Source organism: Arachis hypogaea, chromosome 8 (assembly GCF_003086295.3).
Source record: "Arachis hypogaea cultivar Tifrunner chromosome 8, arahy.Tifrunner.gnm2.J5K5, whole genome shotgun sequence".
Lineage (NCBI taxonomy): Eukaryota > Viridiplantae > Streptophyta > Magnoliopsida > Fabales > Fabaceae > Arachis > Arachis hypogaea.
The window spans coordinates 45,642,024-45,665,496 of record NC_092043.1 but is presented as its reverse complement, the minus strand read 5'-3'; the positions used below and the strand labels follow the sequence as shown (position 1 = coordinate 45,665,496).

At 30.9% G+C, this 23,473-nt stretch overlaps 2 protein-coding genes across 2 annotated transcripts; both read right to left on the bottom strand.

Moving 5' to 3' along the window:
- Positions 1-6,248: 6,248 nt before the first annotated feature.
- On the bottom strand, positions 6,249-12,782 carry LOC112707786 (cryptochrome DASH, chloroplastic/mitochondrial). Its single transcript, XM_025759745.3, has 13 exons — positions 12,277-12,782; positions 10,300-10,439; positions 9,967-10,188; positions 9,736-9,861; positions 9,531-9,605; positions 9,173-9,289; positions 9,046-9,092; positions 8,639-8,715; positions 8,460-8,535; positions 8,115-8,184; positions 7,839-7,962; positions 6,984-7,033; positions 6,249-6,761 (listed from the first exon to the last, which is right to left on the bottom strand). The coding sequence occupies exons 1-13, from the start codon at positions 12,665-12,667 to the stop codon at positions 6,564-6,566; spliced, it is 1,713 nt and encodes a 570-aa protein (XP_025615530.1). The 5' UTR covers positions 12,668-12,782; the 3' UTR covers positions 6,249-6,563.
- Positions 12,783-15,271: 2,489 nt separating this feature from the next.
- On the bottom strand, positions 15,272-22,189 carry LOC112705423 (glycosyltransferase BC10-like). The gene is made up of 10 exons (XM_025756254.2): positions 21,800-22,189; positions 20,903-21,001; positions 18,235-18,335; positions 18,070-18,141; positions 17,852-17,942; positions 17,207-17,287; positions 17,005-17,067; positions 16,206-16,328; positions 16,066-16,104; positions 15,272-15,617 (listed from the first exon to the last, which is right to left on the bottom strand). Exons 1-10 carry the CDS (start codon positions 22,187-22,189, stop codon positions 15,486-15,488), a joined length of 1,191 nt encoding a protein of 396 aa, XP_025612039.1. The 3' UTR covers positions 15,272-15,485.
- Between the last annotated feature and the right edge of the window lie 1,284 nt (positions 22,190-23,473).

Sequence of the window (23,473 nt, the reverse complement as noted above, 5' to 3'; positions counted from 1 at the left end):
TTTCCAAAAGAATCACTCAATATTAGACTAGTCTTGTCAAGTGATGAGTTCAACCCATTTCGTAGCCTAAACATTTCATGGAGCACGTGGTCTGTGATGTTGATGGTATACAATTTACCTCTGTGGATGTGCATGAAACCTGAATATTGTGTGCTTTCTTTGCTTATTCCTGGATCATAATCAATTGGTAAAGATATTGCTGCGTATTTACAACCATTAATAAAAGACTTGAAGTTGTTATGGAAAATAGGGGTCGAAACTTATAATGCATCAAAGAATGAGACATTTTAAATGCGGACAATTTTTTTTATAGACAATCAATGATTTTCCTACATATGCTATGTTGTCTGGGTGGAGTACAAAAGAAAAATTGGCTTGCCCCTTGTTACAACAAAAATACCTCTTATCTACAACTGAAACATAGTCGGAAGACAATTTATATGGATCATCGTGTCTTTTTACTCATGGATCATCCATGGAGAACCGATACAATTTCTGTCAATGGGAAGAAGGAATTAAGACCCCCTTCACCTGTTATAGAAGGAATAGAAATTTTTGAGATGCTAAAAAATGTTGAGAATGTTCTTCGGAAGAAGTAAAGTACATCAAATAGTTTTCCACGGAATTGAAAAAAAAAAGACCAATTTTCTTTGAATTACCTTACTGGCACAAAAATTCGTTGTGTCACAACTTAGATGTCATACACATAGAGAAGAACATACTTGACGAAACTCTTTTAGATATTCCAGGCAAGACAAAGGACCATTTGAATGCTCATTATGACTTAAAAGATTTGAGGATCTGAAAAAATCTTCAATTAAAGGAGGTGAATAATGGCAAGAGAACAAATTTGGCAAATGCATGCTTTTCTATGACTGCTGTAGAGAAGTCAATTTTTTGTGGTGTTTTGAAGACAACAAAGCTACCTGATGGTAGTGCTTCGAATATATCACGTTGTGTACATCTAGGAGAAAGAAAAGTTTTGGATATAAGACCCATGATACTTGCTTTATGTTACAATATTTACTACCAATATCGATTAAAAGCATCATTCCTGATCATATGGCCATTCAGTTGATTCGACTAAGTTCTTTTTTTATCGCTTATGCAAAAAGTTATCATTTGGTTGATAAACTGATTCGCAATGTCTTGACTATTCCAGTATCTATAGTAACAACAGAAAGAGCTTTCTCGGCAATGAAAATTGTTAAAACAAGACTTTAGAGTAAAATGGCAGACGAATTTCTTGCAGATAATTTAGTCATTTACATTGAGAAAGAAATTGCAGCTACTTTCAGTACAGATTCAATAATAGAAGACTTTGAATCAAGAAAAAAACGTCGAGCTCACTTGTCTATATAAGTTGCAAATTTTAATTTAGTTTAGCTCTAATAATATTGTTACTAATTTTTTTATTGCATAAGTTATGGTTGTGATTTAAATTATTTACATAAAGGTTGAAGTATAATATATTTTTTTAATAATTTTGCAGGAAACATCAAAAAAGGAATTGAATAGTATTTGAAGATTCTAAAAATAAGTATGTAACAACTTATATTTACAATATTTGAAATTAATTTTGAGATATTTGTGTTTAATTATTTTAATATACAATATGTTCAGTTATCTTATAAAAAGTAAATTTTAAGTTTTAGTTGTTATTTTTAATTAAAATTATATCGAGTTATTTTTAACTTTTTTTGTTAAAATAAAAAACTAAAAAAAATATTGGTCCCCCTATTAAATATTGTCTAGCTTCGCCCTTGATGCTGGTGGGTGACACTCTGACCATGGATGAGACGAGAGCATCACTTTTAGCGGATGATCTACGTAAAGTTGCTACAAATGTAATGTCATCTCCAAATGAAAGAGAGTATAATGATCAAGCACAAGGATTGTTTGCAGCTAGAGGAAGGACTAATGAAAAAGGAAAAGATAACAAGCGTGAAAAGTTTAGGCCAAAATCTATACCTCACGCAGAGAGAACATGCTTTAAATGTGGGGAGCTTGGACATTTCAAAGTAAATTGTTCAAATAAGAAGATAACTTTCAAGAAACAGAATAGTGACAACCCAAAAGAAAAGCAAGAAGCAAGCCACATCTCAAATGATGAGGAAGACTATTACTCTGTGAAAAAACAATCTTATGAAATCTTCGATAAGTGGATTCTTGATTCAGGAGCATCTCACCATATGTGCCCAAATAGGAAGTGGTTTACTACCTATCAAAGCATAAATGGTGGCACAGTTTCAATGGGCAATGATCATGCTTGTAAACTGTGGGGTTGGATACTATAAGAATCAAGATGCATGATTCTTAAAGGATGTGAGATATATTCCAGACTTGCGAAAAAATCTTATCTCCATAGGTTTGTTGGAGAAAAATAGTTGCAAAATAGTTACGAAAAATGGGATACTAAAAGTTGTTCGTGGTTCTTTGGTAGTGATGAAGGGAGTTCGTCACGATAATCTTTATTCTCTTTTAGGGACAACAGTCATAGGTGAATTAGCAGTTGGAATCGGTGGAAGTAGAGATCAAACAAATTGCACAAGAATATGACACATGCGGCTTGGACATATGTCAGAAAAAAGTCTATCATTACTTTGTAGACAAGATTTGCTGAAGAATATGAAGAAACCACAAATGAAATTTTGTGAGCATTGCGTGTATGGAAAGACACATAAGGTGAAGTTTTCTACAAGCAAGCACAATAGCAGAGGGTTGTTAGACTACGTGCATACTAATGTTTAGAACTAAGTATTTTTTTATTTTTGTTGACGATTATTCCATGTATGTTTGGATTTACTTCTTCAAGCATAAGAATGAGGTATTCGACACTTTTAAGTGATGGAGAGCCATGGTTAACAATCGAACAGGTAAGAAGCTGAATACTCTACAATCAGATAATGGCATAGAGTACACGGATGGGGTTTTCAAGGAGTTCTATGATCGAGAAGGCATTGTGAGACACTGGACAGTTTTAGAAATATCACAACAGAATGGAATCGCTAAACGACTGAATCGTACCTTACTTGAGAAGGCACGATGTATGCTCTCTAATTCTGGGTTAGGTAGAGAATGGTGGGTGGAGTCGGTTGCTACAGCTTGCTACATAGTGAACCGATCCCCACATTCTTCTCTAGATGGAGACACACCTTATAAAGTGTGGTCAGGAGAACATGCAGATTACGAGAAACTCGGAGTTTTTGGATGTACAACCTATTATCATGTCAAAGATAATAAGCTTGATGATAGAGCTAAAAAGACTATTTTTGGGGTATCTAAGAGGAGTTTAAGGGTATCGTCTTTTGAGTGTAAATGATTCTAAATTTGTAATTAACAGGGATATTACCTTTGATAAACGATCTATGATAGTTTTGTCTAAAGATACGATGCCAGATGATGGTGATGTTGGAAAAACTTCAATACTCAAGTGGTGGAGATAGAGTCTAAATACCAACAAATAGATTCTAATAATGTTCAGGTAGAGCATTCTAATGCTACTCGAGATAATGCAAAGGATGAACTTGATCATGAGAAGACTTAGCGAGAAAATGCACATGCAATACAATAGTAGTAGGAGGATTCTTTGGCATCTACTAGGCCAAAGAGGAATTATACATTTGTTCAGAAATTCGGGTTAGACAAGCCTATGAGACATTATAGACAGGTAAACTTGGTAAACTATGCACTCTCGGTGGAAGATGATGAGTCGGTCACCTTCAAACTTGCTATCAAAGACAAAGATAGAAAAAGTTAATTGGTCGCCATGAAAGAAGAGATACAATCTCTCCATAAGAACAAGACATGGGAGGTGATCCCGTTGCCCGTGGAAAAGACTGCAATTGATTGTAAATTGGTGTATAAAAGAAAAGAAGATCCTACTAAATCAGATGGTACAAGATTCAAAGCTAGGTTAGTAGCAAAGGGATTTGCACAAAAATAAGGTGTTGATTACAACGAGATATTTTCTCCTGTGGTCAAGCACACTTCTATAAGGGTGCTTTTGAGTCTTGTTGCTCAAGATGATATTAAATTGGAATAGCTAGATGTAAAGACAGCTTTCTTGCATGGTGACTTAGAGGAAAAAATTTACATGTATCAACCTGAGGGTTTCAAAGTTAAGGGTAAAGAAAATCAGGTATGTCGCTTAAAGAAATCGCTATATGGATTAAAACAATCTCCTCGATAATGGTATAAGCGATTTGATTCCTTTATGTTAAAAACAAGATTTTTCCAAAAGTAATTATGATTGTTGTGTATACATTCATAAGTTTTCTGAAGGTGATTATATCTATCTTTTATTGTATGTGGATGACATGCTTATTGCTTCTAAGTGCAAGGTGGAGATAAATAGATTAAAGGTTCAACTTGATAAAGAATTTGAAACAAAAGATTTGGTGTTACACGAAAAATATTATGCATGAAAATTAAAAGAGAGAGATCAAGCCAAAAATTATTTTTGAGCCAGAGAGGGTACATTGAGTGCGTTATTGAAAGGTTCGAAATGAAAAATGCTAAATCAGTAGAAATATTGTTGGCTCCACATTTCAAATTCTCTGGTAAACAATCTCCCACAACAGCAGAAGATAAAACTTACAGGAAAAATGTACCTTATGCTAGTGCAGTCAGTAGCCTAATGTATGTTATGGTATATACACGCCCAAATATTTCACAGGCAATCAGTATTGTTAGCAGGTTCATGGCAAATTCGGGTAAAGCACACTTAGAATCAGTTAAGTGGATATTAAAGTACTTGAAGGGTACCATTGACATAAGTTTATGCTTTAGTGAAAAATCATGTCAAATTAGCAACTTTGTTGATTCTGATTATGCTTGTGATCTAGACAGAAGACGTTCTATGACCGGTTATGTATATAAAATACAAGGTGCTCCAGTTAGTTGGCAATCAATGTTACAAGCTACAGTAGCACCATCTACTACAGAGACTGAGTACATGGCAGTAGCAGAAGGGGTGAAAGAAGCATTGTGGCTAAGAGATCTTCTAGATGATTTGGAGTTTCAACAAGATTGTGTAAATCTGAGTTGTAATAGTCAAAGTGCAGTTCATTTTGGCTAAAAATCAGGTTCATCATGCTCGTACCAAGCATATTGATGTAAGATATCACTTCGTGCGTGATGTTATAGAGAAAGACAAGATTTCTCTTGTCAAAGTACACACAGATGAAAATCCCGCACATGCTGACAAAAAGTGTCAAGAAGCAAATTCCAACATTGTTTGAAATTGCTCAATGTTGTTCCAAGTTAGGCATGGGAATACGAATACCATACTTTGATCGTCCAAAATTTGGATAGATTTCAAATTGTGACCGAGGTGGGAAATTGTGAGAATAAAAGAAGGATAAGAGTAATTTTAGGAAGTAAAATAAATGAGTTTTAATAGGAGAGAACTCAAAATGTTTAGTAAGGAGCTTTTTGTCGGAGAATTTTATTCTTATTCGTTGAAGTTATAGTATAGAGATACTATATATACGTCTCGAGAATTATAATTGAAGTCAATAACAATAATAATATCCTTATTCACATCATCTTATAGAGTTAGTTAGAAGAAATATTTCATATTGTTTTTCCTCTTTACAAAATATATAGCGAGTGCATTATTGTGAGTAGTGTTCAATTTCATATTACTTTATATCTATTAGAAGTCAAAATTTTGCTATAGACTCAACAGTTACTAATCCAATACTTATTTCAGATCAAAGTGCTAAAATAATTTTTGTACTATTTGATGGCAAAGAAAAAAAAATTGTTGGGCACAACAGCTTCAAATCTAATGACACTCTAGAAAAATTTGTGCAACTTCACACTTATATTTGAAGTCAAAATAAATTATTTTAATTTCAAAGAAGATTTTCAATAATACATTGTTACCAAGACATCATTTTTATTTCTAATTTAAACTATTCATTGATTATAAAAACCAACTTCGCCAACACTAATATCATCAGACGAAAATCACATACCCATCAAGGGATTAAGGAGAAAGAAAACCATACAAATTCAAGACACATCTTCGAAAAAAGAACATACATGCAAAGATGGAACAAACAACACAATAAAAAGTGCATACAACTCAACAATTCATAAAGAACATGCTTTCATAAGAACATATGACAAAGAAAAAAAAAACAACTCTAACAACAACCAATAAAGAAAAAGGAGGACGAGCACTACATAAGAAGACTAAGTTCATCAACTAAAACAAATGCAAAAATCAAACCACCAAATATAAAAGTCACTTTGTACAATTCCAACGTCCAAATCTTTTGTACTACAAATTATTTTAAATAAAACACCTTTCAAATTTAACTTTAGTTTACACATATTTAATTTAATTCTACAAAATATAACAATTTTTAATATTTGTTATATACTATCATTAATTTAACGTCCCACGCATGATGTGCGGGTCTCATTCTAGTTATGTTAAAGAGAATATATGGGCATCAACTAACCTGTGCATACAAGAATTTCTTGCTAATCTACACCCGTGGAAGATAAAATAATGAAAGAAGCTGCCATTCTTCATATCTTCCCTGAATTTAGTTCCTGTTCCATCTTCTGTCATTCCTTCTATCATTGCTGCTTCTTGCGCCGTCATTCTGGAGTCTACCATACTTGAGAGGCACAATTTGACGGATGTATAAATTTCCAGGAAAGTTCCTTTTCTCTTTCGGAATTGTTTGCAGTCGTGGCAACCAGTATGCAACGTATTCTCCTTCCGGATCATATGTTTGTGCCTGAAAAATGGGTGTAAATAGTGCCATTTCAGTTCCAAAGTTTAATCAGTCTACTAAATTGTTGAGCCCTTTTGAATTTGAAGAAGCATGCTTAGAGCTATAGTTCTTTGTTTTGATTGTATATTGACACTACAACTCGATAGAGAGAAATGCAACTCAATCTATTTACAGGATCAATGTTAAATTTTCCATGGAACACTGATACTAGTTTTAGCTACTTACTTGTTTCGGAATGCTGAAATATCGATCTTCTCTTGGATCATTCCCAACTCCTGAACCAGAAAAAGCATGTATTATCATTTTCAAGTTTCATTGTATAGAAATCTATGAACTCAATAATAATGCATGCATGATACAAATGCTTTCTATTTTCAGGAAGTCAGGAACTATGAACCATCCTGCAGCTACATTTGACAACAGCTAGAACTCTGATCAAAGAACTAATTTGTCTCTGTGTGTGTGTGTTTTGACTCTTTTTGCTAATATTTTTATGGAATTTTACTTTCTTATTCCATAATTAATAGAATAATGCTACACACCTAAGTTTTTTTTATTAACCAAGTCCAACCAAGTTGGTCTAACATAACAAAAATTAGCTATAGTTAACATTATTCCAAGTCTTATTATTTAATTTAGTTAGACTTGGTTCATAAAAAGTCTTGGATGTGTAGCATTATTCTAATTAATATACACTAAGAGAAACTAATATACAGTAATTAACAAAAGTATAACAGATAACACCTAATTTTCCATGTATAACAGAATGCTCACTTTCCACCTAGGCAAGTTAGTTACAAAACCTGCCATAGCCCCTAGTTCACTCAATTACAAGGTGAATTCTATGGTACCTATAACTTGGTGTCTAACTTTTGCTTAACTTATTTTTTATGACAAAAATATTGATTTTTAACCCTTTTTTGTAAGTTAGATAAACACTTTTAGGCACCATAACAATCACCCATTTACAATTAGGTCTCTAATTTTTAATTGGCTTGGTACCTTACAGGTACTTGCAAAGTAACCTCTACAAAGTTAGTCACATATAGTTAATTAGCTCAGTTATTCAAATATGCTTACCTGAGCCATAAGTCCAGTTTCCATAATTAGAACATGGATCATAATCCAGAAGACACGTCTCAAACCACTCTGCCCCCATTCGCCAATCTATGCCCATATCACGAACAAGAAATGAACACACAATCTGTCGAAAAGGTAAACCAAATTTCAAGTTTGAGTTCAGTTGTAAAGATGGGGAAAATCCCAGAGAATATCATAATATATTAATATCATCTATCTTGGATGAAAAATTTAATTGTGCCAATTACAAGAAAAACACAATGGTTTCCGGCTCACCTGCCGTCCTCGGTTTGACATAAACCCTGTTGTTGATAGTTCTTTCATATTGGCATCAATCAAAGGATATCTAAAAGTTTATGCCCAATAAAAGAAAGAAAAGAAATCAGAGTTAAGTAAAAATGATACACTTGGATAATTCAGATGGTCTTAACTCTTTAGTGTATCTATGACTGACCTATGTTTCCAACAAAAAACCTATGTTTTCTAAAACTAAACAGATTCTAACAAAGCCTATATATTATCAAATTTATGATATCAAATTCGAGGTGGTCAAAGTTCAGGTTAGAGTTTGTAGGACAATACACACAACATCAAGAAACATTGTGTCGATAGAAGCTGTACCCGGTACGGCCGTCTCTCCATGATTCAAACAAAATCTTGTCTTGGCTCCACTTCTGCTGAACCTTCCTAGGGCCACCTTTAAGAAAAGCAGATTATAAGCATGATGATTCATTAGTAGAAGAATTTTTGAAGCCTAACTTTATAAAATACCACAGGCATAAAAGACTTCAGCAAATTACCTAAATAGAAAATTGAATTCCCATATTTCACCGATAAAAACCGGAAGTAATCCCTCCATATCAACTCGAACAAGACCCTGTGAAACAGAGATGGGTTCAGAAGAAGGGTGAAGATGTCAGCCCATCACTATGTTTAATAACCCCCTTCGGTTTCAAATAACTTTCTGGTTTTAGATGTTGACATGAATTGAGAAAATGATTAGTAAGTATTTTAGTTAAGAAAGAATGAAAGATATTTTATTTACAACATACATTACTGTTAATATTAATCTCTCTTCCTTAAGTACTTTTCTTACTTGTTCTCTCGTCTCGTGCTATTCCAGTTGTGTTATTCAATATGAAAACTACAATGAGAGAATGCATAGAGAAACAAACATTAACGAGAGATATGCAACGTTACCACTTACCAGTATGTAGAACCATTTGCTATCCTTTCATTCTCATATCTCTTCACCTATTAAAGAAGAGGATAAGCTTAGCTTAAAGAAGACATTAGCACGTAAAACACAAAAAGAGATTATTGACAACTTGAACCTCTTCATGTATTAAACGAGGAGACAAGCTTCCAAATGCAAGCCACGGTGAGAACTTAGTGGAGTAATCAGGTCCTAACATTCCATTTCTGGTCTCTTTATATACCTTTAGCAAATCCTACAAATGTGAAATCTCACAATTGCGTTAGATAACCCAATATAACAAAACATAGATTTTCCGAATCGACCATAGTCTCCATTGGCCCCTTGAACCGGTCATGCAGAGTTATTGATAAATTCTCTATATGAAATTCATAACTAGAAGAAGTGAAGAACTATCCTAATGAAATATCAGTTTGGAGTTGGAGCAACAATTTCATAACATAGATTTGCATTAACAATTTGATATAACTTCTTACCTTCTTCCAAAAGTATTCATATACTCTGCTCAACGCCGCAGTTTCACCTCCTACAAATTTCATCCCCTTGCTAACCTATATCAAAAGGAAGAAAAAGAAATAAAATAACCAAATTCATTAACCTTTCATAGTTTCATTGTCTATCAGTTAAAAATACTCGAGTTTCTTGTAAGTGAAGTCATAAAAAATGTATGGAAAAACCTACATTCTGTGAGCTAAGTCCCAGCTTCTCTAATGAAGGAACACACCCCCAATCCTCAACAAGTGGAGGAGGTCCAAGCAACACAGGAAGTTTGATGCACGGACGTATCGAACACTTCGCCTCGACAGTCTGCAAGTTTTGATATCATCATAAGTAGTACTAAAAGCCGATTACCCGATTCTTATCGGTTATATCTATAACTCTCGAAACAAATTGTCATTGGCAGCATCATGCCTTACGAAATTGAGTATACACGTCTGGCAAACTACCGGCATCAAAAGGAAGGTCGTCTATGTGGTACAAGGTGGTACCCCAAATCAATTGTAACTTGGGGAAGTTGTTTGAATTCGTTGAACTACTGGATTCCCCGGATGGCATTGCTACTTGTCGAAGACCTTTGCTGACTAATCTTTCAACATTCAGCTCCTCACTGCAGGTTTCTTTCTGGGCATACACCTAACAATATTATACTATTCATTAATCAGCCCTATAGATCCAACAAAAAAATATTGAAATTCCCTAATTTGAAATAATTATTGAACAGGTATTTGTACTTTAAAAACTCACTGTATGAGCTTTGAAAGCTTTAGCTAGAGAAGGAAGAATATCTTCAGGCTTTCCGTGTTGTATAAGCAAATTAAGTCCAAATTTTGTCAAGTTCTTCCTCAAGTCGGCCAAGCATTCGACGAAAAATTGAGCTCTCAATGCTGCCAATAAACCATACCACAACAAAAACAGAATAGTAAGCAAATTTAAATGCTGATTCAACATTCCCTGCTCATATTCTAACATCTACAGCCTCAATTTGTGATACTATGTCCTCGCATATTCAATCCATATGAAAAATGCATATGGCTAATCTTTGTTCCAATATGTCAATCTTATATTCTAGAAAGTCAAATTATTCATCATTTAACTGACATAACATCATTGTAGTTTATAGCAGCCACTTTATTATATAGTATTATAATAACAAAAATGCACATTCAATAATCTCTTAGACATAGTTCATTTTAGTAAGCAATTCACTACTTTTGGAGATTATATTACAAGTATGTATTCCTGCAAATGAAGATAAAATGACAGAACCAAGTTATTTAAATATGCTTCAAAGTGAAAGTAACCAGAAATACTCTATCCTCTAGAATTATTGCAATATCAGTGTATCCCATAGTTTCGTTATTTTAAAAGGAAAAAAAAAACACAGAAAGTCATACGAGTAATGGATGCATGCAGCTATTGTTGCTAACAAATTAATTAGAGTTTAATTTTTATGCATTGAAAATATTCAACCATGTTACCTATGCACAAGAAATCAGCCGTCAAATCAGTCATTCAGATAAGTTTAAATACAAAATACATTAAACAATATATAGTAGCTGGTTATTTTTCATTGGTGGCTAATTTGGGACTCATTTGTTTAGATATGGAAAAAATATTGGTGTTACAATGGATGTTTATACAGTATTTACACTGCTATGATGTCAGTGCAAATTGTAATTTGCGTTTTATTTTTTTACCCTTTTCTTTTTTTTCGTTTTTGAACAACACAAAACGCAGGTTGCATTTTGTTTAAAAATTTTTTTTGAAATAAAACGCAGATTGCATTTTGCATTTACTTTTTTTTATCTGTTTTGAATGCAAAAATACACAAGAGTACATAGGAATAAACCCTATTTAAAAATGATTTGAAATTTTTGTACTTTTACATTAGTGTTTTTAAGAAGACATACTCTTGAAAATTCATAAATAAAAATAAAATGAAATCATATATTCAAAGTTATTATTTGTTTAATTGTCAATAACACATGCATACAGGCAACCATGGTATAGTAGGAATGGTGCACCCTAACACCAAGAAAAAGCTTGGGAAAAAGTTGGATTCTACCATATAAAGTTAGATTTTTTTTTTGTAAAATAATTTTTTTTTATTTAATAGAAAAAATTTCCACCATAATAATAATAATAATAATAATAATAACAACCTGTTGTAGTGCTAATAATAATAATAATAATAATAATAATAATAATAATAATAATAGAGAAAAAATCCAAAACAATCTCTTATAATTACCTTAAAAGACAACGAGACCTTGACAAAAAAAATATCAAATTCGGTTCCTGAACTTTATTTTTATGGGACTGATTAGCCTTGTGCCAAAAAAAAAAGTCAATGTTATTTTTTTGGCTCAGTCCCAAAAAAAAGATCAGGGTCGGTTGGGTGTTTTTTTTTTTTTTCTTTAGAGCTTTGTTGTCTTTTCGAGATAATTGTCAGGACACCGAGTGGTATAATAATATTAAAAATACTGGTAAGAGTGTAGGACTGTAGATTTGTGGGTCCATAATTTAACATAACACACCTATATAATATGTGTGAATAATACTATTTTTTCTCCCGTTCTTAAATTATTTTCTACTAATTTGGATGAACAAGAAATAGTTATTTTTCACTCACGGTGAATCAAAATCAAATCCTATATTAAATCCAAAAAAAGCAACAAGTAATCAAGAAAACAAAAATAAAAAAGATTGTAAGATATATACCTCCAGTTTTGGGAAAACCAAAGTGGTAAGTGGTGGAAAAGAGGCGAGGATCAACACAGAAAACGGGTAAGAGAGTTTCCGAAGAGAGCCACGCTTTGTAGAGAACTTCATTGTCTAAGACCCTCAGATCATTTCTGAACCACACAATTGCCGTCCCTTTACCACTTCTCTTGGCCACATTTGCATTGTAGGTTCGGAAAGTGTGGTCTGCCACACGGTCCATATCGTTTGCACCTAGGTCTGGCACGCGGTAGATCGATGGCGATGAGTTCATTGTTGAGAATGTGAGGAAGCGAATGAAGGCTATTGTGGACTTTGAAGGAGTGATGCGAGTGGTGGTTCTAGCGGAAAGAGATGGAACAAATGTTGTTTTGAAGAAGGGAACGGCCATGTGAAGCTACGTTTCGTTAATGGTTTGGTTTGGTTTTGCAGAAGGAAAGGAGGGATGGCTATGACACGTGGCCACCTTATGTTTCGTTATACGTGGACACATCTTAGCCAATGGATGCACTTTTTAGAATTACAAAAAGCTTAACTATCAATTCCTATCCAAAAAGTTGAGCAGTTGACAACAAAATTTTTAAAAAATATTATTAATAAAATAGTCACTAAATAAAAGTACGATAAAAAAATTAATAAATATTATATTTTTTATAAATAATAAAAAAATTATATTTAACAAATATTTTATTTATTTAATTTAAAATTTTATGGCAATATTTAAATAAATTTTTAAAAAATATATAAATATAAAATTTTTAAAAAATCTTCACAGTTATATTATTATAGTAAATGAATATTTATTATGGTATATGGTTAAGGAAGTTAATACTTAATACTTAAAATAGTTTTTGAAATTTAACTTCCAACTCAATTTAAATTTCTAATTTTCAATGGACTCAAATTATATTTCGAAATTTTAAGGTATAGCTCAAATTAGTCCCTTCATTTATTTCCGTCACAGAAAAAATGATATTACATAATTAAATATGTCGTTTTGCTAGTTGCGTTTAAAGGATATCGTTTTACTCTTCTTTTTTTTTCTTCCTCCTCAGTATCTGAATCTCTCACCACTGCATTGTCACCATCTCCAATCATATATTTTTAATCCCACCATCCTCATCACTACCCTCCTCCTCCTCACTTCTCCCTCATCCACCACTCTACTATCACCCCACCATTTCCTTCTCCATCTCCCTCTCTTCTCGCACCTCCTTAACCAGTGAATACCACAAAGAAAACTGGACCATCCAAAAAATTTTCGTCCTCATCATAGCGAAAAAAATTCGAGGATGAGTGAAGACAGAAAAACCCTATTATTATCGTCGTCATCATCATCAGCCTCACCTGTATGCTCCACCACCCCAACAAGTAGAAGCAGCGGCGAGTTAAGGTGGAAGTGAGTTAAGAACTATTGCTAGAGTCATGATTGTTTGAGGTCACAGAATCAAGTCGTCCCATTTATGATTGTATTGATTCTGTGAGAAGAAGAAAAGAAAGGAAGAAAAAGAAAAAAATTTTATTGATCAAATTAAGGAAGAAAAAAAAGAAAAAAAGAAAAAAGAGGCAAAGAGGATGAGGGTGGTGGTTGTTAAATCTAAGAGAAGAGAATAAAAAAACTACTTATCATTACTTTAATAGTGGTGGTGGTGATAGTGGTGAGGATGGTAGGATTGAAAAGGTATGATTGAGAGTGGTGACAATGGAATGGTGGAAGGTTCAGACATTGAGGAGGAGTAAAACGACATCGTTTAGGCAAATAGTAAAACGACGTCGTTTAATAATATTACGTCATCTCTTCGATGACGAAAATAGACTAGAAACCAACTTTAGTTACTCTTTAAAGTTTTAGGATATAATTTGGATCAATTGAAAATTAAAGGGTTAAATTAAATTGAAGTCAAATTTTAAGAGTCATTTTGAGTATTAACTCATTGGTTAGAGTTTGAAGTGAGCTAGCTTATGAATTTGCTCATATTTGATCTATTAATAGTTTATAAACTGAGTTTATAGATTAAAAGTTGAATTTAAATTTAAACTCGTATATTAAATAAGTTTAGTTTATTAATTTATAAGTTGGCTTCATTACATTAGATACACAATAAAATAATATATATAATTAAAGTTTTTCTGTCAAATTATATTTATGTAGTTTGAGTTACTCCATACAATTTTAATAAATTGAACTTAAATTTTAGAATTAAACTTAATTATTAATGAATCGAATCGTGAAACATATAACATTCAAAGATTTTGAATTGCGAAAGTCATCCAAGAAATTATGTGTTCTATACTTGGTTCAATATGTAAGATTTTTTTCCAACTAACTTCTGTGGAGTAAAAATCAAACTATTACAAGTGTTTACAGTTTAGAAACACTATTTGACATAATCACATTTTCACCTATAATTACATGGAAAAAATTACTAGAAAAAAATTGCTTAAAAAATTCAGATCAAATATTTTCCTGCTTTGCAAAGTGGAATAATGTACTCGTGTATTTTGAATTATACAGTAAGATATGAATATGTTTACTTAATTAGGAGGAGAAGTTCGCAATGCAACAAAATTTACAACAATTATAAAAAAAAAACAAATTGCAAATAAATTTAGCAACTTTCACTATTTTCAATGGTTAGTGCAAAAATTAGTCTCATACTTTCTGAACCATTCACCTATTATAATTAAAAAAAAGAGTGTGACTATTGAACATTATTTTACATGCAACTACAATTAAGGCCAAAACTTTCCATCCTTCCATATACATCAAGGTTCACCAAACTTTTTCACCTATAAGAAAAATCTCTAATTTCACTAAAAAAAAAATTAAGTAATCATCCCCAAAATAAAAACCTAACTGGTAATTGTCCATGCATACAATTATAGCAAGATAAAAATTTAAGTGCAGTCAATTTACGTGAAGTTAATAGTTGAAAACAGTTAAATAATTTAACTGATTTAACTAAATTTTTATCCAAAATTCTCATTTATTAACTTCAGGTAAAATTGATTGCATTTGAATTTTTCGCCAATAACAATTTGCGTCTATCGGAGGCCAAGAAAACTGTTAGAATAATGAACTAACTTGTGGTGTGGCCTTAGTTTGTTGTAGAACTTCATCCAATTACCTTTTGACACGTGGCGCTTCATAAAACATTAATTATAAGGTAATAAGGTTGTGAATTGGTTACCAAAGAATGATGCAAACACTATAATAATGTTGAGTAATTTGAGAAAAGTGCCACCAAATTATCAAGAGTTTCAGGAAAAAATTTCCTAGCAAATAGATAACATGGTCGTTTCGATCCTTTCCACATGCAAGGTGTAAACCTTATTGTTCTCTGCAAGGCATACCAAATTCAAAACCAATAATCATTCTTTTTTTTTCATAATAAATTAAGAATTTAATTTTAATACACGATCAGTAAATTTTAATACACGATCAGTAAAGTAAATTTTCACGTACATTCAATTACGTAATGACACATTAATAAAAATAACAATTTTTTATATTAATCACGTAAATAATTATTTAAAAAATAATGTGATTGTACAAATGTGTAAAACGTTATGCACTGTCAGTGCATCAAAATTAAACTATCTGTTTTAATTATAGCTCGTTGAGTACTTTTGTTGTACTAGTCTACCCTTTAATAAGTATCATGTTAATTTATATCTTTTATCATTAAAATTGTCCAACTTTTAAATCTTTTATGATTGAAAATAGTAGTTAATTCGTCTTTGAATAAAACCAAAAGCAACAGAACTCAACCTTTTAGCCATACATACCTTTTCATCACTTGTAATATGTGGACATACATCAATGGACTGCAATGAACAAAATCATTATATGATTATGAAAAAAAATAAACTCAAATGTTACATTTTGGATAAAGGACAAATATGATTGAATAAATTGTTTGACATACTGTTAAGGCTTCGAGGAATCTATTATTAACTTCCTCAGCAGTGAATGACCTTGGATGCCATTTTCCTTCGGACCAATCAACATAGGTAACTGACCAATTTGAAATTCCACCTGGATCAATCATCTGAACATACATATACCAAATGAGTTGTATAAATTCAGCAATAAATTCATTCAATTTCATTTCAAAGAATAGAATATATATTTTTTAAAGGGTAGAGTATATTTTTTGTCCCTCAAGATTGTCTAAGAAGTTTTCGATTCAGGTGCAATCGACTTCACGTGAAGTTAATAGCTGTTAGATGAAAATTTAGTCAAATCAGTCAAATTATCTAACGGCTTTCGGTTATCAACTTCACGTAAAGTCGATTGCACCTGAGTTTCCACCTTTCGATTTATATCAAATATATTTCTGGCAACTAAATTTTAAAAAATTTAGGACTAATCCAACAATAATGCAAGATAAATATGTTTGATTTGCTTGTATTAAAAGTTGTTCTTGTGAAGTGGTTATAATTTTTTTGAAAAATGAGTCGATAGAGATAAATTTGATGCAAATCGAAAACTTTTAAGACAAAATTGAAACAAAATAAAATTTAGATATATTTTTGAAATTTTTAGCAAATTTAAAAGAAAAAAAATATACTTTATTCATTTTTAAAAAATGCTATATACACACTAAGAATTAACCATTAAATCAGCTATTATATATTTGTATATAAATATATAATGTTTAATTCATTTTTAATATATATTCTATACAGATAATTGATTTAGTGCTGATTTTTGTATGCACTAACATGGAAAAAAGTTGGAAAGTAATGCTCATCAGAATAGCAGTTGCGTCCTCCTTCCATACCTGGCTGTGTAAGTATAAAACATGAACAACATTAGTAGTATGTTTGTCATTTGGGAAGCAAATATTTAATTCTCTATATAACAAATAATCTATCTAATTAGGATTAAAAAAAATGAAATGATTATAAGTAACATATATTGTACCCTGCAATGGTCCCTAAATTTTCTAAGGTAGAGATTGTCTGCCATAACTATTAGAGCATGCTGTCGCTTCATTGTGAACCACTGCATTGGAAACATGATGTAAGGTATTAAAATTATATGCACCTAAATGCCAAATGCAGAAATCAGTTATGTTAGTTAGTTGTATAGCTGTCAAGTTGATTGCTAGTTAGTTATTTAAATGAGATCTCGAAAATGAATCAAGCGAGAGAACATAAAATAAAAAAACATGACATCCAACTCAAAATCTTAAAGTAATAAGTAAATAGATATCTCATTTTATAAACTCCTCATTCTTCCTTACATTCTTTAATGTGGAACTAATTTTATACACTATTTTTCACACTTGCAACATTAATATAATTGTAGAATAGTGTTTATGAAACACTTGAATTAGAAGTATTTTAAACTTGGTTCTGCCCCAAAACTTGGTCAAATCCAAAACATTTTTGCCCAAATTTGGCTTTAAAATTTTGATTTGATGTATTTTTCAGGTTAAGTTCAAAATATATTTAGATTAGCATGGCCTTGTGCAATGTCATGTATATGTTTAAAAACAATTATTTTAAACAAAATTTATGATAAATTATAACATTTTTTAGGTATCAATGTTTAGAGAAGGTATACCTGTGAACCTTTTCGAAAATCCTTCTCCTCCACTTCAGGCATCATATAATCTATATATCTTCCATTTCCATGAGGACCAAGATCAAGATAGCTTTTGTTTTTTAAGTGAAAAATTAATGGGGGAAAAGAAAAAACAGAAATCAGTAACAAATCCTCATCAATGTGTATAAAATTTGATTAACTCATAAACATAGAATTTTATATATACATTATCTTACCAGTCTAGAAAGCTGATATTTGAAAACAATAAGTATTTGTAAACAAATTGAAAGGGACGTACAGGTACACAGCTGAAACAATATTTAAAGATGTAATTAGCTACATTAAATTCACGAACAAATCTAGACTCCATATCAATTTAAAAAAAAAAAAAAAAAAAATACCTTTCTGATAGTAGGACAAAATGTTGGTTATCAGGGTCTAAAAGTGCGTTACCCAAAAGTCTTTTTTCTGCTTCAACCATAGAAAATTTTCCCCAAGCTACCTAAAAGAATTTTGTTAACACTATAGTAAGAAAGATGTTATGCATTGTTCAACAGAATTATAGGAATAATTACAGAAACAACTATTAAATTTTCACATACATTTCAGACACAATATTTATTTGATACTCGTCTGCCAGGTGTGTCTTTGGTGTTTAATTACATTTTAATAAAAATAAAAATACTTTTCTGGACATTCTTTAAACACGCGTAAATACATCACATGTATTCTTGAAATGAATTTATAAATAATATATATTATTATTTATTAAAATAAAATATTATTTTAAATACATTATATAGTTATAAAAAATATTAAAAATAATTAAAAAATTAATTTATATTTTAATATCAATAAAATATCAAAATATTATTATAATTTTTTACCTACATAAGGTAAGATTTGAATCTCCGATACTTATTTAAGTAGACTAGCAAGCTAATCATTAAACTTATATATATGTCACGTCTTCCTGTCTTATAAAAAAAATAAAAATTTGTGTATTCGCGTATTCCGTATCTATATTGATATCCATGCATCCTAGATTTTTCATACATGTAAAAAAAGGGGCCTAATTGAATTTTATTTTTGTTTTTATATGTTTATTCATATGTGTTTTTCATTTTTAAAATTTTGTAAAAGAATTAAAAATAATAAAAAAATTATTTTCACTATTTTTTTTACAAAATTTTAAAAATAAAAAATATTAAAAATAAAAAACAGGTTATATAACATAGTAACTAGGAATGCATTTCCTCCTCTTGCCTTCGAATGAGAATGTATACTGTTGAATTTAGAAAATTAAACCATAATTAAAGTTATGACTAAATATTATTAGGATAATTATCAAATTGATTATGTGATGTAATTTGTTTAGTGTGCAGAAAAATAATTTGATCAAACTGACCTATTAAGCATAAATAAATCCACATACACATACACACATTTTGGTCCATTATCATACTCAACATAACCAAACTATGATCTATTATAAGATGCTGAACTATATGAAATAATAGAGAGAAAGTAAGTCCATTCAGTGATTCATAACCAAAACTCCACTTCCAAACCTAAACTTCAATCCATTTGAATGCTTTTTCAAATTCACCTAACCAATAAATTTTCTCTTCTTTCTCTTCTCTTTTATTCTCTTTCTCATCACATCTCTAAAACAAGAAGAAAGAAAGAGGAAAGTTCTGGAGCTAGTGCACGATCAAGAACAAAAAAAATTGTTTTCAAATTCAAGTAAGAAGATAAAGTAAAAAGGCTACAACAAATGGAAGATCTCAATGCATCCGGGATCACAAAAGGTGATTTCCCGTTTGTGCTTCAACGAAAAACCTTGAAGAAATCCTCTGTGTCCCAAACACCGTTCAAAAAAAATATGAAGGTTGTGAAGTTCAAAGGTGCTCAGTGGTTCATCAACAGTCAAGAAACAAACTCAGGGCCAAAGCAAAGATCAACGGCTTTGAGTCAAGAAGTTTGAAGAAAAAAGATAAAAGAGAAAAGTATGGTTGCATGTCAATGCCTCGGTCCTCTCTCTACTATGACCACGCCGCTGCGGATTCTAATTGTTGGAGAAGAAGACAAACTATGTGTTGAAGATACCTCAAGTCATGGAAGCTTCACTCCTCTATAATCGAGGTGAACGGCCAAGGATTGATGCAAGAGAAAAAGAGCACTAGTTTCGGTTCCCATATCTCTTTGAATTGTTCTTGTTCTTCTCCTTTATGGTTTTTATTTAGTATTTCTTTTTCTTAGTTTAGTATGTCTAAGTTTCATTGAAAAAAAGGCGAACATGGTGAAATTTGTAAAAAAAAGCCAATGAGTAAAAAAAAGCAGAGAGTTAGACTTGGAAAAAAAATCCTAAATTATTTCAGAAATCCTTTGTTAGTATTTTTGTTTTGTGTCATGATCTTGGGAAAATTCTCTTACAAGTTAGGTTAGTACTTTGCAGTTGAAAGTTAGGGTGAATCCTAGTCAAGTTCAGGTTGAGTTAGAATCTGGACTTATCCCAGATAAGATTGAGTAGATCCTAAGGAGAATTGGTGTTTGTAATCTGTTGAAAAGATAGAGAAATTCCATCATTGTTGTGATGAAAACTGGATGTAGGTTACATTGCACTGAATAGCCGAATCAGGATACATCTGTGTCATTCTCTACTCTCTTCTCTATTATTGGTTCTGCTACATTGAAGACAAAAGTAAAGTATCTCCTGATTTCTCTACTTAGCAACGTTTTTCTGTTACTATTCTTTCAAGCAACTCTATTCTGACTCCTACCGTATTAATATTTAGGAGAAAAAATTAAAATATCTTCCGTATTCTCTTAACAGAAAATAAAGTTACAAACAAAGTCAAAAGAAAGTCAAGATTCGACCCTCATTCTCTTAATCACTGACTACCATCACATACATTTTAGTTAAACTACATACATATTAATAAAATAAAGCAATATTATGAGTTATTCATTGCAAACCTAGCATGTCATATTAACTTCTTTGGCAATAGTAATCAATCATTTATGAAATTTATATCTAAAGCAATGTTTAATTAATATGGTACATACCGGTTCACTATGAATGTCTCGACCAATAAAATAATTACTGAAATGTATTGGTGTTTCCCTTGAAGCATGCACATAAACAGAGAATTTGCCTTCATGACCCTACAAGCATCAAATATCCATTATCATCTTAAGAATTAATCATGATTCTTGCTAGCATATAATAGTCAAGAATTATACAAATAAAATTAGAATAACATGATCACAAATTAAAAAGAAGAATTGCCACCACTTGGATTATACTCTAACCAAGATGAATAGCATCATGAATATTTTTTATAGGCACAAGTTTAATAGGTACTCTATTAATATTTTATGGAGTCATAAAAAATGACAATACCTCAACTAAATATAAGAAATTAAAAAAAAATTGTACCTATATATACAAAAACTCTTAGCAAATGTCTATATAGTAAGAAAGCTTTAATGGCCAAATTATCTTTACATTACCTATAAATTTAGTTTCATAAATTATTTATTTCAAAAGTCTAAACAATTAGGTAAATTTACAGAAATTATTATATATATCTAACACGCTTTTGAAGCACAAATTATGCATAGGTTTAGAATAGAATAATAAAAATTGAATTCTAATTTTTTTTATTAATAAAATTCTAATATCAAAACATATTACGAAAAGAATTTAATTTTAATACACTGTCAGTTATGTAACACCACTGCATCAGTAAAAATAACTTTTTTTACATTAACCGCGTAAATAATTATCCAAAAGAACGGATGTAATTGCGCAACTGTGTCTTAATGCATCAAAATTAAACTCATAAGAAATTAGTTATCCTACAAATTTGACTTCACAGGTAAAATTTAACTAAAAAAAATACACAGACAAGAAAATACTAATATAAAATTGAAGATGAGAGATTATGGGGTATGTCTTACACTAAAAAACATGTGCCATAGTTTCTCAAAAGGCAATGAACCCTGTGTTAAGAACATGAAGGCAACCTTGGGCTTCTTGGGTTGAAGAGTTTGAAGCCTGAGTATATCCTTAACAACAACCCTAGATTCCATTTCTTCATCAGTTAGTTCCCTTGGGACTAGTTCCACTTCTTCCTTATTATCTTCAACTTTGACTAATTGAACATCATTTGTGTTTGTGCCACAACCTTGGGAACTATAGCATCCTTTTTGGCTTGCTTTTAGTTTTGGTTGATAATAGTAGGCAACAACCAAAAAAAAAGACAACACAAAAACGAATGCAATAATCCAAATTGATCTCTTTATTAGTGATGATGATGATGATGATGATTGTCTTTTTGTCCCTACCATCATCAGAATATTAACCTCTTATGCACCTTCCCCACACATTTATTTATCAACCTATTTGTTTATGTTTTCAATTCTCTCTTTCTATCTAATATTTATACTGCAAAAGAAAATATCATTCAAATTCATAAGCATAAAATTGTAGAAAAATAACACCATTTATCAAGCAACAAATTGGTAAAAGATGAAATTTATAAAACAAAACTTTTTTCTCTCAAAACTACATTTTATAACATGAAATCTACTCGGATAAAGATACTAAAAACATCTTTTTATAAAAGTATTCGTGTTAAAAATGTGATTTGTGTGTTTAGTCGCATCTTAAATAAAGATAACACTTTATAACATATCAAAATCAAACCCTATAATTTATCGTCTAATGATAAAAAAGAAACATCTTTACATAAAGACAATTATAGAATCTTCATTGAAGTATCCACCTTATACATGGCTAAGATCTTTAGTTCAGCCTTCAATCCAATATTTTGTGTCTTAAATGATAATAAAATTAAAGATATATGATAATTAATTAATGACAAGAAAGAAAGGAAAAAAGGCAAAGAAATGAACACAAAGTCATTACATTGACATCATATTAAATTTGACTTAGAAGAAGGATAGTATTAATGCCTGTGATTCCAACAAGGTGGATCCAAGGAAGACATAAGATCTCAGAAAAAATCAATACACTCGTCTTAGTGTTCAAAAAAAATGAAGTATGAAGTTGGTGGAAGGTTCAGACTTTGGAGAAAACTAAAATGGATGGTGGAAGAGAAATGTGAATTTGTGTGTTGCTTCTTCTTAGGATTGCCAACAGAATTGAAGAGAATTCATCAGCAAACTCCGCTAGTGTTGCCACATTATAAGAACTTACAAACCCATAAATACTCTTTTATTTTTTTTATTTCTTTCTTTTTCTTTTTCTTACAGTAAAGTTGCTATTTATATATAATCATTTGTTATTTTATAATTGAGTTTAATTATAAAACATTTTACACAGTCGTATAATAATCATATTAGATGATCATTCACGCAATTAATATAAAAAATAGTTATTTTTGTTGATGTGACATTAGGTAATTGAATATACCTGTAAAACTACTTTATACGGACAAAATTAAATTTTTTATGATTTTATGTCCTGAATATTTTAAAACTATATATTTGTTTAGATATTTTGTTATCTGAAAATGTAAATTACAAAATAAAAAAAAAGTCATATCTCATATATCACTTCAACAACATCATTGGTCAAACTAATTGAAATTTAGCATTTCTTATATCAAT

Coding starts and splice junctions, on each gene's coding strand:
- LOC112707786 (XM_025759745.3), bottom strand. CDS start 12,667: ATGGCCGTTCCCTTCTTCAAAACAACATTTGTTCCATCTCTTTCCGCT. Junction 8,716..9,045: donor GCAAATGGTTCTACATACTG/GTAAGTGGTAAC, acceptor TCTGTTTCACAG/GGTCTTGTTCGAGTTGATAT. Junction 7,034..7,838: donor AAACTGGACTTATGGCTCAG/GTAAGCATATTT, acceptor TTTCTGGTTCAG/GAGTTGGGAATGATCCAAGA.
- LOC112705423 (XM_025756254.2), bottom strand. CDS start 22,189: ATGGTAGGGACAAAAAGACAATCATCATCATCATCATCATCACTAATA. Junction 18,142..18,234: donor TTTGTCCTACTATCAGAAAG/GTATTTTTTTTT, acceptor ATATTGTTTCAG/CTGTGTACCTGTACGTCCCT. Junction 17,068..17,206: donor AATTTAGGGACCATTGCAGG/GTACAATATATG, acceptor ATACTTACACAG/CCAGGTATGGAAGGAGGACG.